This window comes from Lepidothrix coronata, unplaced genomic scaffold (assembly GCF_001604755.1).
Source record: "Lepidothrix coronata isolate B3197 unplaced genomic scaffold, Lepidothrix_coronata-1.0 Scaffold7, whole genome shotgun sequence".
Lineage (NCBI taxonomy): Eukaryota > Metazoa > Chordata > Aves > Passeriformes > Pipridae > Lepidothrix > Lepidothrix coronata.
Genome location: NW_016690187.1, coordinates 9,848,081 through 9,864,702, shown reverse-complemented (window position 1 = coordinate 9,864,702; position 16,622 = coordinate 9,848,081). Strand labels below are relative to the sequence as shown.

The 16,622-nt window shown below is 50.6% G+C and overlaps 2 protein-coding genes across 5 annotated transcripts in view; one reads left to right on the top strand and one right to left on the bottom strand.

Annotated features, from left to right (window-relative positions):
• Positions 1–3,035: 3,035 nt before the first annotated feature.
• DLX2 (distal-less homeobox 2) lies at positions 3,036–5,057 on the bottom strand. Its single transcript, XM_017835505.1, has 3 exons — positions 4,733–5,057; positions 4,318–4,505; positions 3,036–4,053 (listed from the first exon to the last, which is right to left on the bottom strand). The coding sequence occupies exons 1-3, from the start codon at positions 5,055–5,057 to the stop codon at positions 3,739–3,741; spliced, it is 828 nt and encodes a 275-aa protein (XP_017690994.1). The 3' UTR covers positions 3,036–3,738.
• A 1,052-nt stretch (positions 5,058–6,109) lies between these two features.
• ITGA6 (integrin subunit alpha 6) overlaps positions 6,110–16,622 on the top strand; it is a 139,658-nt gene continuing 129,145 nt past the window's right edge. For 3 of the 4 annotated variants that reach the window (XM_017837572.1, XM_017837563.1, XM_017837546.1), the window contains exons 1-3: positions 6,110–6,174; positions 8,126–8,172; positions 11,234–11,315. The gene's annotated coding sequence lies outside the window, so the exon portion shown is untranslated. Of the gene's footprint in view, positions 6,175–6,695; positions 7,446–8,125; positions 8,173–11,233; positions 11,316–16,622 lie in introns of those variants that run through there. The other variant, XM_017837555.1, reaches the window with a different exon arrangement.

Below are 16,622 nucleotides of genomic sequence, written 5' to 3'. Positions count from 1 at the left end.
ATGGGAGAGCCAGAATGCTCAAACTAGTGCAAATGTGGATAAAATTACAGATCAGAGCAAAAATTAGGGAAAAAAGGGGTCTGGGATTTTTCAAGTTGGCTATAGGATTCCGGAAGTGTCTAATGCCACATGATTGCTTCAGCTTTAGGGGAGACATTCATGCCTCAAATAACTCCTTTTGCCAGAGCCGCTTTAATTGAATTTCTCGTGCTTTCTCTTTTCACCGGGCAAATGAGTAAATTGCCTCCCAACGGTACAAGCCCGGCCGGCCCCGCCCGTGCACCGGGGAGGCAGGGGTGCCTCTTGCCCGGGTGGCTGCCAGGCCGCCCCCCCGGACAGGGCTGGCCGCGGAGCTGTCACTTACCCCGGCCGCCCCCTCGGGACCGGCCCCGCTCAGCCGCTCCCGCCGGGAGCCGAGCCCGGGCCCGACGGGGGGGCCCTCGGCGCTGGGATGTGGGGTGGAATCGTCCCGACCCCCCCCCCCCAGGTTCCCTCCCCCGCTCCCCAGCGCTCCCCGGAGTGCTGGGGAGGCCGGGGCAGCTGTCGCCCCTCGGTTATCCCATTCCCCGCGGCTCTGCCCGGCCCCGGGCGGCCGAGTCCCGCGTCACTGTGTCTTGTGCGAGGGCTCATGGTTCTCCGCGCCTGCCCTATCTATCGGACAGAGAGATCCTGTCCCATCTATCGGACAGGAAAAGAGAAGAAGAAAGCAGATTACAAACATGCACATATCTATACGTATGCATCTGCGGTACGCGCGGAGCTGCAGCGCGTCCCTGCCTTCGCCGACCCCAGCACGGTGTGAGCTGCATTTAGGATGCGAGCAGTGGGCGAAATGAGGAGGCTAGAAGGGTTCAGGGAGATACGGGGATGCTGAAACACGGAAAACCCATCGCATACACCAGGTGCAGACAGCCCAGAGAGAACCGCTGCTAGCAGACAGCAAATAAATAGTAATAAATAAATAATAAAATACTAAATAACTAAATAGCAGAAAGAAAGCGCGGAGGCCCCCGTCCTGGGTGCGGTGTGCTCTGCTCCCCGACCGCTGACAAGCGTCCCCCGCTGGGCAGGTCCCCGTCCCGGGGACCCCACGCGGCTGTCGACATCCTGCCCAACCCCACGGGGCCACGCAACACACCGCACAGCACTGCTGCATCGGGCTGGAGACGCTGGGCGCAGGTGTTTGGGGGGAACTTTATTTAACTGAGAAAAGCGTCTGTAAAAACGACGGGGCGGGGAACGGGAAGGGAACCGTCTCCATCTCAGCCCGCGCCCACGGTCTCCTCGTGCATCTCGGTCGATCAGTTTAGTAAAACTTGTCACCTGCCAAAGGGGTGTATCCCACATCCCCCCCTCCTCCCTCCGCCAGGGTCCGCGGAAACACCGCGCTGCTGGGGACACAGCCCCTGTCGCCACTCGTGCCGCCCCGCTCCACGCCCGCCGCCCCGACGGTTCGCCGCACGCCAGCGGGGAACCTTTATCCCCCGGCCCGAGTCGGGGCTGAGGTCTCCCCGCGGCCGGCGGGAGGGTGACGGAGGGGGGAGATGCGGCCGGCCCCGCTGCTTCCTGGGGCGGCTCTGGACTCTCTTCCGCGTCCTCGCCGCCGGGTCAGCGCCGGGACCGGAGGGCAGCTGCCGCTTCCCCCTTTGTCTCTCCCGCTCCCTCTCGCTTCCTTTGCACCCGACTTCCAACACCCCCCCTTCATTCTTCTCTTTTCCTCACTCCTCCTTCGACCCCCGCCTCCTCTCGCCCCCAAGCTTTCCCCAGGCTCTCAGGAGAGAGCCCTCCCGCCTCCCCCACTCCTCCCGACGTTTCTCCTGTGGGGCCGCCCCCCTCCGCCTTCCCCGGCCCCTCCCGAGCTCCTCATGCCAAGGCCTGTCGGAAGAGTCTCGGCCAGGCTGCGCATTCCCTACCCCGGCCAAGCTAGTCTGGGCCTCTTCATCATCTTGTCTGCAGCGGGATCTTCCTCACGGCTCTGTCTCCCGCTGCCTCCACCTCCAAGGATGGTGGGGCGACAAGGGCCAGAGACCCCCCCTCCCATCCGTTTTTGCTTCTTCCAGCACTAGGATCTCTAGGGATGCAGCCCGAAGGGATGCACCCCTCAGGGTTACAGCTTGGAAGGGCACAGCTGGAAGGTGGGCATCCCTAGAGGCAGCAGCCCCGAAGGGTGCAGCCGAGGTCATAAAGTGAGGGTTCAGCTCAGAGGGGTGCAGGGAATGGAATGGAGCATTCCAGCGGGCTACATCAGGGAGGGGTCCACCCCTCGAGGGATACGTCTCAGAAAGGTGCAACTGGGAGGGGGTGCAGCCTGAAAAAGAGTTAAGCCTGGAGGGATCCTATCCTCGTGGGGTACATCCCAGAGGAGCTATGAAGGGTGGAGGCTGAGGGGCTGCATCCCAGAGAGGAACATCCTAAGGGGTCCAGTCCTCCAGGGGCACATCTTGGAGAGGTCCAGTCGGTGCCTCCAGCCCTCGAAGAGCCACAGAGCGGCTCGGGGGCAGCCATCAGCTCTGGCTCAAGCAAAGCTCCCACACAGGCTGCTGGCCTGGGTGCCACAGCCGGAGGGGCACAGCGAAATGTCTCTGGGGCAGGGCTGCGCCCGGGTACCAGCTCCAGGAGTACTGAGGTCCTTGGACACGGCCCTGCCCCAAACCCCTCCTGACCGTCTGGGAAGCCGGGAAACGGCAGGACTCTGTCCCGGGTGAAATGTCACTGGCGCCAGCAGGCGGGGGAGGGGATAGGGAGGGCGGCTCTAGGCTGCTGCAGGCAGCGCTGAGTGATTCATGGCCTCGCCGAGAAGACTGGCAGGGGCGAGATTTTATTGTAGATGGGAAAAGGGGGAAGAAGGGGGGAAGTTGCACGCTTGCGGCAACTGGGTGGAGGGGACGCAGCGAACGCCCGGGTCCGGATCGACACCCCCAACCTCTCCCATCCCCAAATAAACTCAGCGTGGGCACCATGGAAACAATAATTTATTTAAATAATCTCTGCTGGTTGTAAAAGAAACATTAAAGAGTGTTTAAGTTTTCCATAATAAATAACAAAAAATACCCTGTTTTTTTCCCCCCACGATCCTAGACATCAAACGGCGCAAGGGAAGGGTTAGTGGCAAGGTTGCCGGCGGGGCGGTGGTGGTGGAGGCGAGGGCTCGCCGCGGCTCGGCGCCCGACCCGGGGAAGCCCCGTCGGGGGACGAAACCCGCCCGGAGGCAGCGCACGGGCAGGAGCTGCGCCGGCACCGCCGCCTGAGACCAGTCCCCACCCCCGCCGGACGATTTCGTTCACGGCTAAAAAGGATACCTTAAACACGGGGGGCTTCTGTTTCAAATCTACATATAAAAATTATTTATCTTTTTTTTTATCGTTTTATTTTTTAATCCCCAACATCGAGGTGAGGTTATCCGCAAAGGCACCTATCAATTTTAAGAAAATAAAAAATAAAGTTAACCAGAGTTCTGCACCGATGGCTTGATGAAACGCCGGGGGAGAGGACGAAGAAGGACGAAAGGAAGGACGTGGGTACTTATTCCGCAGCGTGGTTGTTTTGGCGGCGGGCGGGCGGACCCACGGGGCTGAACGCACACGGGGCCGCCGCTGGCGGCAACGGGGCGGGACGGGGAACGGAGCGGTTCCTCTCCGCCGGAACGGCCGGAGCCAGGTTTCACCAAAACACCAGTGGCGGCACCTCTGTGCCCCGCGGCTGCCGGACGCGACCCGGGGACTCAAGTCTCTGCAGCGCCTAGAAGATGTTACCGCCGCCGTGGTGGTGCGGGGGCTGCGCCGGCTGCGGGAGGGGAGCGGCCGCCGGCAGGTGCGCCGGGCCGCCGGGCGCCGGCGGGTACCACGAGTAGCTACCGAGGAAGGCGGCGGCGGGGCTGGGACTGGCGGTGCCGGCGCCGCCCGCCGTGCGCGGATGCGGAGCAAAGTCCCAGGCGGGGGGCGAGGAGGGGGACGGTGGCGAAGCACTGCGGCGGGGAGGCGGCTCCGCTGGGATCTCTCCGCTCTTCCACATCTTCTTGAACTTGGAGCGGCGGTTCTGAAACCAGATCTTCACCTGGGGAGAAAGAGAGGGTCAGGCGTCCGCAGCCTCTGCGGCGCCGTCCCGGCGCCCAGGTCGCCCGCGGCGGGGCAGGGACGCGCAGGTTTCGCAGGCCCGAGCAGTCCCGGCACTGCCTCGGCGGCGCTACCGCTTCGCCCGCACTCCCGCCCCTGGGCCGTCGAGGCGCCGTGGGCCGGCCTCCCTCCCAGAATCCCGCGGAGGGCGAACGGTCACCGAGGGGCGAGACGCGCCCGTGGCCCCGCGGCGGGAGAGCCCTACCTGCGTCTGTGTGAGGCCGAGGGAGGCCGCCAGCTCCGCTCTCTCGGGCAGGGCGAGGTACTGGGTTTTCTGGAAGCGCCGCTGCAAAGCGGCCAGCTGGAAGCTGGAGTAGATGGTTCGGGGCTTCCGCACTTTCTTGGGCTTCCCGTTCACGATCCTGATCTCCGGCTCGCAGTCTTCCTTCTCTGCTGCGGCAGAAACGGCGACCCCGGTAAGGGAAGGCGCCCTCGCCGCCCCGGGGCCCGCCCGCAGCGCGGCATCACCGCCCGCCCCGTCGGGGCGACCCGCCGAGAACGAGCGCTCTCCCGGCCCCCCCCGGCTCTCGGGCCCCGACCGCCTCCTCGCCAGGCCTGGAGGGGACCGCCGGACTCCCGGCGGCTCACTCAGCTGTGTCCCCCGCGGGGTTCGGACGTACCAGAGTCGTTGTTGACCGGAGAGGCCCTGCTGCCGTAGGGCCCGTAGGAGCCGTAGGCGCCCGCGTAGCCCACGTCGTAGGCGGCCTTAGCAGAGTAGGGGGCGGCGCCGCCGCCCGCGTAGGGGTAGGAGCCCACGGGGCCGTAGGGCGACCCGCCCGCCGCCCCGTGCTGCTGGTTGGTGTAGTAGCTGCTGTCGGTGGCCGTGGAGACAGGCAGAGTGGGGGACTCCTGCGGCTTATGCAGGCCGCCGTGCTGGTGGTAGCTGCCAGCGGAGATCTGGCTGGCGTGCATGTCCGGCACCAGACTCTCCAGCACCCCGGTCATCCCGCGCCCCCGCCCGCCGGGGCACAGGCCGCCACCGCCCCAGGGCCGTCTCCACGGGGGCGAGGCGCTCAGAGCCGCGCCACCATGCCCGGCGCTCCCCGCGCTCCGCCGGGGCGGTGCAGCCGCGCTCCCGCCGCGCCCGCGGGACGGGCTCTGCGCGCCGCGCGCCGCCGCCGCGGCATTTAACACGCGTCACGTGGCGCGGCGCACGTCACCTAGCAACGGCCAATGGGGAGCCCGCCCGCACCGCTCCCTCGGGCCCGCGGCGCGCGGGGACGAGCGGCCGCGGGGCCGCAAGGACTGGGACCTTCCCGGGGAGTGGGACCCTCTCGGTCCCCGTCGTGCGGCTCAGGCCGCCGCCCCTATGGTCGGACGGGGCGGTCCGACTCACAACGGCGAGCGTTGGGGTCTGCGGCTCGGCCCGGCTTTTTCTGCCGTGCTGTGCCTCCCGTGTGTGTTCCCGACCGGTCGACGACCCCAGGGTCCTCCCGTGAGCGATATCTGCACGCGGGCGCGCCTGGCTGCAGTCCGTGCTGGGAGCGCCGCGTTCGGGGGTCCCTCTCAGGTGTTCTAATCCCCGGGAGAATGGGCACATCGGGGGAGATCAGCACCCCGTTCTCCGTGCCAGAGCGGCAGCGCTTCCCAGCGGAATCTCCGCAACGTTACGCGTGTGTTTCACACAGCAGCTGCTGGCGGAACCCACGAGCCGTCCCGACACGCGGCAGCCGCGAACGGCGCGTTGTTGCGGCCCAGGCACGACGGCGGGGCCAGTGGTGCCAGGCACCTCCGAGCAGCCGCCCGTATCTCTGCCCGTGGCGGCTGCACCGGGGCCATCGGGGCGCGTGTCGGGCGGGCACAGCGGCGCTGTCCTTGGTCGCCCTCTGCCGGGGCAGCGCCGGGGGGCAGCGGCCAGAGTAGTGTCTCAGGGGCGCTGGGAAGCGCTTCGGAACTTTATTCTTGTCTTCTCCCTCGCTGGACTGTCCCGCAGCGCAGCGGGACCGCGCGCGGCTGCCGGGCGGGGAGCGGCCGCGTCCCTGCGGGAGCCTCCCGGGTGTTCAGTGAGGGAAGGGAGGGAGGCGGCACCGGTGCGAAGGTGGCTGCGAATGGATAAAAAAAGGTAAAAAGGCTAAAAAAAGAGAGACGGGCCGCCGTGGCGTTGTTTCAAGGCCGAGGGGGCAGCGGAGCGCCCCCGCACCTGCCCGGCCCTCGAGCCCCGCGCGTGCCCCCTCAGGACCCTGCTGGCGCTCGCCCCGCCCGGCGGGGCCGCGCCCTCACGGCGCAGGGGCCGCGGCTCGGCCTCGGCCGCTTTGAAGCGGAGCGGGGCCGGGCCGGGCCGCCGGCGGCAGTGGCAGGTGGCTCCGGGAGCGGGACTGCGGGAGGTGTGGCACTCGGCCGGGCCGGCGGTGAGCCCGGGGCGCGGCCTCCGCGGCAACCGACGTACCCAGGGCCCGGGGTGGCACCACCGGGACCTGGCGTCCGGCCTTGCTGGGGCGAGCGGAGCCCGGGAGGGCCCGGGGCCGGCCGGGAAGGAGCGGCGGTGGTCACGGGGAGGGCCCGGCGCCCGCAGCAGTGGCTCACGTCCTGCTCACTCTCCCAAATATAGCTGATGTTCAGTGCAAAAGAAAGCCGGTTCCTGCAACCCCCTGTCTGAGCAACTGCTGTCCCAGGTGTCATATTTGTAGGACTATTTCTGTCCATTGCTGGACGTGGGCCGGCAGCCTGAAACAGCCACTGGCTGGCGCGGGAGAGGGACAGACAGCGTTTGGTGACTGTCAACAGACAAGGCAATCAGCTACCCTTCATACGTTCTGAAGCATGCGAGATGGTTTTAAGAAATACAAAGAAGAAAGGACATGTCATCTTATATTATCTCATCATAGGATTTAATTAAGCAAAGGACTTACTCGGGAATTTGTCCTTCTATGTGGCAATTTTTGTTTTTTAATTAAATATTTTAGTGCCGTATAGCTCTATGCATGTGCATGGCGATCTATACAAAAAGTAAAGGGCGTGATTTTGTTTACTTCAGCTTTTTTGTTTACTTCGTGCAAGTTGTTCCTCATAAGTTAGTGCAGGGCTCACAAATTTAAATGAATTGTTACATGGTAGCTGCTCCAAAGTCTTACAGCTTTGTTCTTGCAGTTTGCTTTGCTTCTGTGGAGGTAGAGACTTTGCTGGAATGACCACTGGGGAGTTACTTATGCATATATTCACATGGCTGATCTTGTAGATCTGATTTTAGTATTTCTAAATGAACTTTTCTTGTGAGGTAGTTGTTTTAAACAACTTGTATAAATAAAGGTATGACTCTCTGAACTGCCAAGTTGAACAGCTTATGATAGAGGAAGACATCAGGCAGCAGGAAGGAAGGAGGAAGGGTTGTATTAGGTAAGAGACGACTGCTGTGAATGTTTTAAAACACACTTCTCTGAATCAGTCACTGTATTAGCAAGATGTTTTAAAAAATAATGGCATCAGGCTGGCCCACGTTTGTGTGTTCTCATGAGCCCATGTTCTCATGTCAAGCTAATGATTTTAATTCTACTTTTTTGCCTCTGCTTTGGGAATTGTGAATGTTACATGGATGGGTAATTAGAAAGGACTCAGGGAGACTGGAGTGTGAGATAAAACTCAGAGGACTAGGAGTGTTTTGTATACCTGCTGTTCACTACTCGTCAGTCCTGCTTGGTTTTGGTGTTATTATTTATATCCCGTGAGAAGGAATGTTTGGGTGATACAGATTTTGTATCTTATGGACATTAGTGAGTCAACTGCACATGGGAAAAAGATGCTTGCTTTCTCACTGCAGAGCAGTTCAGTGTTCAAAAGGTTTGGTTGTGAGGTTTATATAAATATACAGCACTTATTGCCAGAGGCTACAAAACAACTGAGCTGGCTTTGTTGTTGTTGACTTGTTTTCTGTAGAAGCATCCTCATGCTGCTAGGACTGTGGACGTATTTTGTTTATCAAGTATACTAAACACAGTGTGTATAAACACAAAAAAGGACCATCAATCTTCAAAATCATCATCTCCAACTGATCAGCTTGTATTTCTTTTTTTTAACAGGGCCGTTGTATATGACTCATACAAATGGCTACAGTAACTCCTGGTTGGTATGTTTTCTTTTTTATTAAGTATTATTTCTATGATTCCCTTTCTAGAATAGACTTCATCTGAGAAAAACGTGAAAGCACTTAAAGGCTGATATTATCACTCCATATACATTCTATAGATTTAACCTAGGGATCAACAGAGCAAGTTGTTCCATGATGTCTTCTCTCAAGTTTCATTTGAAGAGAACCACACTTAGCATGAACAAAGAGATTAATTTTTAATCTGGTGTAGTTTTTAATATTATTTTCCCCATTATGATGCACATTGGGGTGAACCATTTCACTTCAGTAGGAATGTGGTGAATCTTGAGAGATAGGCCTGTTATTTCTGATAATGTTGCACAAAAGTAATTGGACAGTAGTCTCTACTGCGGTGGCATGTCAACAAGTATGGATTTCTTTTCATGGCTAAGGGAAATGCTTTCCGGTGGATTTATGGTGATATATATAATGTGTGGTATAGTCCTGAGTGTTTGCCTTAATAATAGAAGAGTAATTTAAATCATGTGCCAGATGAAGCCATGAGAAGGGTTTATCCTTGCATTGTACCTCTGAGATCTGGTATTGCATTTTAGAGTGATGGTAACAGTTAAATCTTCCTTTTCTGAGGGATTAAGCATATCACCTTTTAGGAAATCATATGAGTCTTTCCAACACCTCTCTGTAAACCTGCTGCCTGCTGTGCTTAGTTTCAGAATCCAGCATAATCATTTTCCTCTCTAAAAACTGTTTATTGTCTCATTCATCTATACATCAGATTACTTCATATCAAAAATCACATAACTCTTCTGGGAAGAATATGCCCCCTTTTGTGGCTCCCTGAGGATTCCTTTCTTAGCCCCTTGTTGTAAACAGCTTATACAAGCGTGATAGGAGACATGGACTCTGTGAAATCCTTTCAGAGTTATTTATTAAGCTGTCGTGGTCTCAGATTATTTTTTTCAGGGATGATTCACTGGCAGCTCAGCACCTTTCTTCAGTAGAAACCTTTGCAGACTGGAGCACAAACTGTGACTTTTAATAGTGGATTAGTCTGGTGTTATTTAGCACAGGTGTTTCTCAGTTGTTTCTTTGTACAGTGGTGAGGAAGTGCACAGCCTGATGCATTGGGGTGAGTGTCTAATACTAGCACATTCATAGGTCTAATTATTGCTACAGATGCATGATGTGGGGGTGAGAGGGAAGGTCTATCTGCAGAATGTGAAGGCAGCAGAGCAGCAATCTTTGTAAGTGGCAGTGGGTTTTGGTAATAAAGCAGAGCATGCCCAAACAGTCCCTCTTGCCTCCTTTAAGGATGTGAAATTCTACCCTGTGCTTAAGTGGGGCCCTCGTGCTGTTCTGATCACCTCTGGTGCTTCCAGGTATTTTTTTTCTTTACCAGATGTATCATAAGTAATACCACTGACAAAAGCTATGTGGTATATTGGGGTTTTTTTTAGTAGAATGGGATTGGTAGAACAGCTAGAAAGTAATCTTTTTACTAGTGTTTGATGGGAATGTTAACCAACCACCGGTGGGGTAATCATGGCTGAGGTACATGTATACTCTGGAACAAGTGCTTATGAGTCCACTTTACAGTGGATTTGGGCAAACTCAGGTTCAGCTCACAGCTACATCTTTGTTGAAAGTGTTTTGTATGTGAATATTTAGATGGGAAAAAAATCTTTAGTATGAGCATGCATGACAAATGCTTTCAAGATGAATCACTAGATAATTTCTAATATTGCTGTTGATGACAAGTGTGAGAGAAGCTGAGAGGCGTATTTTGTGGGAGCAGATTTAGGCTGAGTTGATAATTATAAACTGATAATTATGAACTCTTGTTTTGCACAGGTAGTGGAGAACAGATTTTTTTGCCTTGACTGTAACATCTGTACAACCTTTACCTGTGCAATCTGAGCAGAGTAAAGTAAACTGTTCAACGCTGAGAATAACCTAGACTGCTTTGGTTTTAGCTCCAGTGTGATTATTTTAAAGGTTCAGTTTAGTGGACAATGGTATTTGGAGCTCAGAAATGCTGTGTCACCTCAGTGTGGTTGGATGAATTTTGATTTGTAGTGCCTGTGAACTGCCTGAGGCATGAAGTGCAGTTTTTCCTGCAGGATGTTGTTTGCGATGACACCTCCTCTGACTGGCAAATAACAAGGTCTGTTCCTGATGGAAAACATGAATGTCTTGCTTGGAAGGATGAGATGTGTCTTTCACTTTGAAGAAGATATGTACAGGAACAGATCTCCTAAATGGATTATACAGCTGCAACACACTTCGGGGATGTACATGGTTGCATTTCCATCTGGAATGCCACACTAAATTGACTCAAATTGTGGACCACACAAACTGCAGAGCTTCTTCTTGGGAACATTTGGATATATGCTCTGGGATTTGGCACTGGCTATCCCCAGCCTTTTGTAGGCAGCTTAAGTAGAGATGATGAATTGCTTGAAGTTGCAAATGTAAAAGAAAATGTTCTTCTTTCCTGTAGTGAGAAAATATGCACATATAAAACTTACAAATTAATTGCCCTTGAAGTTAATTTGCTTTTTGTTTTTAAAAGTGATGAAGTCAAAATGATCAGAAGTGAGTATATTAATATGATCTTGAGTGGTAAAGCCACAGTTGTCCTGTGAACTGGCTAGGGAACCTTTTCTTCAAACATATAGCTGAAGTCCATTGTGCAAGTATGAAAACAGAGAGAATTTGTCTGTGAGGAACACTCAAATCTCATAGTCTGCACACATATCTGTCTTGAAACTGTTCCTTCCTTGGAGGGAAGGGGATGAAAGGAAGTGTGTTCAAATTCACAAGAGTTTCTGGCCTTTTGTTTTCTTGCAGTTGCTTAGCTTACAATATTGGCAGGTGCTCTGCACATGTATTTAATCTCATAGTATTTTTCCTGTTGGCAGAATGCCTAGATCTGAGAAGTACATGCCTTTTATGAACACTGCTGTAAATCTAAATAAATTGAATTAGAATGTTGTTTTTTACTTGTATGCATGGCTGTGAGGGGTTAGTGTTGTCATCTAGACCAGTTCAAGCTCCTTAAATTTTTTTTTCTTTTCAGCTTGGAAGCTATATAAGCCAGAAGAAAAGATCTTGAAATCAGAGAGAGCACAGCAACTTCTGAGAAGAGATTATATAAAGTGGTAGGTGGGAAATTAATTAAGTAAATTCTTTTGCCTTTGGGCCCTCTCATGTTATTAAGTGACTTTGCATGTAATTTGCTAAAGTCATTGAACAAATGCATTAAAAATAATGTGAACATTAAAGTGTAAAGAATATAAGTGGCCACAGGATGTCCCCACTGTTCCGTGCTGATACATCCTCATAGGCTGTTTATGCTGTAGTACAGAGCTTGACATATTTCTTAAATATGATATTTTGTATTGTAGAGGTTTTCACATTTATTTTCGTATTTCAAATGTTTATGTGGCAGGGCAGCCAATTAACATCTAGATAGAGGTAGAAGAGAAAAAAGGAATTGCTTTGCTTGGTTGCTTTAAGTCTGAGTTTTCTTTTAACTTCCAAAGATTGGGAATGGACAAGATGATTTTTTATAAGTAACAGTTATTCATTCCATGTGAGTGAAGTTTGGTTGCTCAAATCAGAATGAAAATTTATTCAGAAAGGTAATTTGCTGCCTGCTTTTAAAAGCCTACTACCAGTGGTTTGCATATTCACAGAATTACAGAATATTTTGAGTTGGAAGGGACCCACAAGGATTGTAAAGTCCAACTCTTAAGCGAACGGCCCATATGGGGATCAAAACCACAACCTTGCAGTTATTAGCACCGTGCTGTAAACAACTGAGCTAATCTCATGTTGACCAAGAAAGTGAAGGGGCATACTTATCTAAGGACTTGTTTGAACACTGATGGTGGCGTAAAATATACTAAGGTGTGAAAGTAAAAGTAATGTTTTTGGGCTATTAGGATGGCTTACAATGGAAGTGGTTTAATTTAAGGAGAACTGAGTCATTCTGCAAAATAAATGTATCTAAGTGGGAAGCTGGTGCAGAGAATAGCTACATAAAACTTACACCATGGCTTCTGAATAGTATATGTGTCCCAAAACTCTGTAAGTACTGTATGTGATGGATCAGACCGTGGCTGATACTGCACAAGGATATATGTCCCATCCCCGCAAGTGTTCAAGGCCAGTTTGGACAGGACTTTGCACAACCTGGTCTAGCGGAAGATGTGCAAAGGCAAGGGTCAAGGGGAGTGGAACTAGGTCATCTTCAAGGCCCCTTCCAACCCCAATCATTCTATGATTGTATAAAAAGTATAAAGCATAAGGAGCTCTATGTTAAGGCTGGGACTTCATGTTAAAATGTACTCCTGAGTTTGTTTTACTAAGACCATGCTGTTACATATAGGCTATGGTATCAATGCTTTCCTTAGGAATTCTTTATAGCTACATTAGCTATATCCAGTTGCTTTGGATTTTCAGCACTTCTGAAAATCACAACCTGTGTTTTGAAGTCAGTATCTTCGATGAGAAACAATGACATTTTGGGTAGCCCATTGTGCCTGAAAATTCAAGCCGAGAGGCCTTGTAAGTTGGATACGAGCAGACATACGTCCACAATGATACCTTTTTACATGCATGTGGCCATTCAGCCTTCTGGGAAAGCCTGAAGGGGGAACTCTTCTTTCCCGAGCAGCTTACTGCTTTTGTTTGTCCTTTCTACAGTGCAGGAGCTGTGAATTACATTTTTGTATCGGTGGCACGCCTGCCTTTTCTTATTGAATTGAATGTTGCAGTACCAGCAGTATTCTGCAATCTTGTTTATCTGGTAACTTCCAGGCTTGGATTGTCTGTCCTATTACCAATAGCTCTATAGGCCAGACTTGCCTGAATAACTACAGTAATTGTGCTGCAAACAACAGATGACTGGCATTTCACTAGAGGTGCTTCCTCGGGAGTTGGTGAATTTGAACTTGCTTTCTCAAGAACTGCTCTTAGAAGTAAGCTTGGAGTACAGCACTCAACATATAATCTAAATCTATTCTTGTCCATGAGGACATGCTGCACGAATCTATGTGATTGTATATGCATTTATTATTGAAAGAGCTTCAGGGGAGACAAATGTTTTCTCTTTTCCAGCATGCTATACCTTTTGGGTGTTTTATGTGGAATGTAAGTTGGCTTTTTTGTATCTGTGGTTTTTATGACAGTATTTTTATAAAGGAAGCATATGCTATCATCCACTTCAGTATGTGCCAGATTCCCACTGGACCTGATTCATACTACTGCTACTGCTGCCTGCTTAGTCATTTGGCTCACTGACATCAGAGGTAGTTTTGCATGAAAGAAAAAACTCTGATGGAGTTGTTAGTGGGGATAACTGTTCAAAACAATGGGACTCTTGTGTATTCAGAGGCTGCAAATCTTGACTTGGACCTGTCTTTGAACTCTTGCACTGACTGATATGAAGGGATCCAGTGATGAAAGCTAATCACCAAGTAGATAAAACTTTCACAGTGCTTTTGGAACTGAAAGGCTGCAGTTGCAATACGGTGTCTGCAAGCTCCCTGTGAGCTGGGAGGGTCATGCATGGGCAACTGGGCTGTTGAACTCTGAGTGATCAGGTTTGTAAGGAGCCTGCAGTGCTCCTAATTCAAGAATCCTGCTGTATGAATCTTAGTGCTTTGAAGAGTTAAATTACTAAGTGCACTGCAGCAAAGGAAAATGCTACCCTACAAACAGGGGATTTCTGTGCTTTAATTGAAGCTGTGAACAGTTGCTCTTGAACAATGTGAGACAGCACATATTGGAGGAATAATTGCCTTTCAGACATAAATGATACAGTATAAGCGTTGTAAGCTTGCTTCAGAAGACTCTCTGTGTCCCCTTGCTTGCTGCCTTTTTTTTTCCTTCTTGCATACACATACCTCCCTGGAAAGAGGAATAATTAGTGTAATTTTTTAGTGAGAGAGCTAGCTGCACAGGGGTTATGAATTCTCTCATTTTCTCATTACCTGACAGGAATGAGGCAGGATATGGAGTTCCTGCGTGGATGGGTTCAGGTTACATTCCCCATCTCATTCTATGGATCTGGCCCTGTAAATTAGGAAAAGGCAGCAATAAGAAATGCAGTCTCAGGCCCTCTATCTACAGTATGGCAATGATAGTGTGACTCTTTCGGCTCTCTGTGTGTCGGTGTGGCACAGTGGTGCTGTGGTTGGAGAATAGCAGCTCCCAGCTTGCTGTGGGAATGGGGATTTGGATGTTGCTGTCTCCGACCTGAAGAAATGTATGCCATGTCCTCAGCCAGCTTGATTTTGGGAAAGAAAAACTGGGTGGGAAACACTGTGTGTTCAAGTGATTTACTTTGTGTTAGCTGGTCCAGTCTTGACAAAACCCAGGAGCAGAGAAAGATAGGAAGGTGTGTTCATAGCCACATTGTCAGGAAAATAAGCTTTCTTCCAGGAGAGGGCACATTTCCACTAGGTTTGTGCCAGTTGTGTTGGCAGGCAGACTCCAGCCCTCTGACTGAGAAGGATGTTCTGTCTTTGACCTTTCAGTCATTCAGTGATGAAACCAGATCTTTCCTGGCAAACTCTGGCATGGTAAAATAGGTGTGACAAGAAGCATTCCTGTAACTGGTAACTAGCTGTGGCTGCCACTTGGTACTTACCTAGCATGTGGCCTTACAGATTTTTACATGTCGAATTCTGATGTTATGTCAGTGGTAGGGAAGCTGGGCAGGAGAGAAGAGAGTACTGTTGAGTGTGAAAGTTACCTGATGTTGGAGGGGGAATGGGAAGGAGAGAGCACTTTCATCTTTCAAATGAGGCGAGGGACCAATGTGTTTTAAAGTCCAGAGATTTGCTGTTAAGTTGAACCAGAGCTTGCTTTCCTGTTATTAAATTTCTTTTTTGTTATGGGTGAAGAAGACATGAAATACTTTTGAATTCTAAAAGTGTCCTTGCTGTTCTGGGGAGAATTGGATAGAAGTAAGTTAAGAGTTTGTGGGAGTATCTGTCTTTCAAACAAAAATATGCTTTTTTTGATCCCTGGTTTGCATGACCTAGTGAACTCGTTAAGGTTCTCTGCATTGTTCTGCAGAGACTTGATAATAACCTTGCACTGTAATTAGCAGTTCTTCAAAGAAATACCAAGCTTCAACTAATGTATTACCATTGATGATTTACTTGGTGAACTGATAGCAAAGGTAGACAAATAACTGCCTTTTCCCCCTCATATGCTGCCCAGCAGTTACTTAAGCATATTACAGGGAGGTAAATAAATTGGACCTTTCTTTTTTCAGGTGACATGTCTGACAGCTAGCTGTTTTCTTGTTGCCTCTCTCGCACATTTTCTTTTTTGACAGCAGCAACTCACCTGATAGAGTTGATGTGCTGTTTTTAACACAAGTATAGTGTCTATTGTTTAGCCAGAAAGTCAGTGATGCATCATCTCTTGAATTTCTGTTAGTTTTAAATTCTCATTGCTGTATCCTTCCTTTTTTATACTGTTTCTTGGGGAGGTTGTTTTTGTTTGTTTGTTTGTGTTTTGTTTGTTTTTTTTTTACTGTAAGGGTAAGCCACATTCTCATGGAAGTTGTTAAGGATGCAGTTACATTTAAAATGACATTTAAAAACAAATATACATCATGTCTGTTGCTTAATTGCACAATGATATACAACAATACTTAGTTCATCCACATACACAAATGTGCATTTGCAGTTTTAACAGGAGGTTCTGTAGGCTTAGTCTTCCTCCCTGGTTATAGTAGTTGAAGGTAAAAAATACAGCTGTATACTTATGGAAGCCAGCAGAAAAATCTCTGTTACAATAGCAATGGTTATACTCTTACATCCTTATTCCCTGCCGTTATGCACTACTGAAAATGGATAATTGAAGTTGGAGTCAATGTAAACCACAACAGTCTTCGTGAAAAATAATTTTAACAATTTTGTCAAGTAGCTTTAAGCTGTGCTTAGGGGTAATATCAGGAAATCTCAGACAATACTCTACAGAATCTACAGAGGGAATAGCAACCATATTGCAGACTTAATGCAGTGCCTTCGGGAGGTTTTCTGGAGGTAGTGTTTAGACTTAAGCTGCACACAGCATTCATGAAGAGAAGCATTCCTGGTTATTTGCATCAGGTATTTCCACTCTTGCCTGAAGGAGCAATGCCTGAACTTTCTTCTGCATGAAACTGAAACTTCAAAACCATGTTGTTGCCAAGTGTGTCTGGTGTATTTGTCACTGGAGCATGGCAGTATCTCTTGAACAAACATCACTATTGTGACGAGATGATTAATGGATTAGTGCTTTCTAAATGTGTCCACTTGGCTGCACTGTAGATTTATAAATATATCCCTCTTCTGGCTTGTTTCTTTAATTAGTACTTCACCTGAAGTTGACAAACTTTTAATTTCCTGGGATGCTTCCAAAGTTCTGGCATCACATCTTCTGGGAGAACAAGACTTTGGAAA

Coding starts and splice junctions, on each gene's coding strand:
- DLX2 (XM_017835505.1), bottom strand. CDS start 5,057: ATGACCGGGGTGCTGGAGAGTCTGGTGCCGGACATGCACGCCAGCCAG. Junction 4,506..4,732: donor TCCGGTCAACAACGACTCTG/GTACGTCCGAAC, acceptor TTTCTGCCGCAG/CAGAGAAGGAAGACTGCGAG. Junction 4,054..4,317: donor TCGGCCTCACACAGACGCAG/GTAGGGCTCTCC, acceptor CTTTCTCCCCAG/GTGAAGATCTGGTTTCAGAA.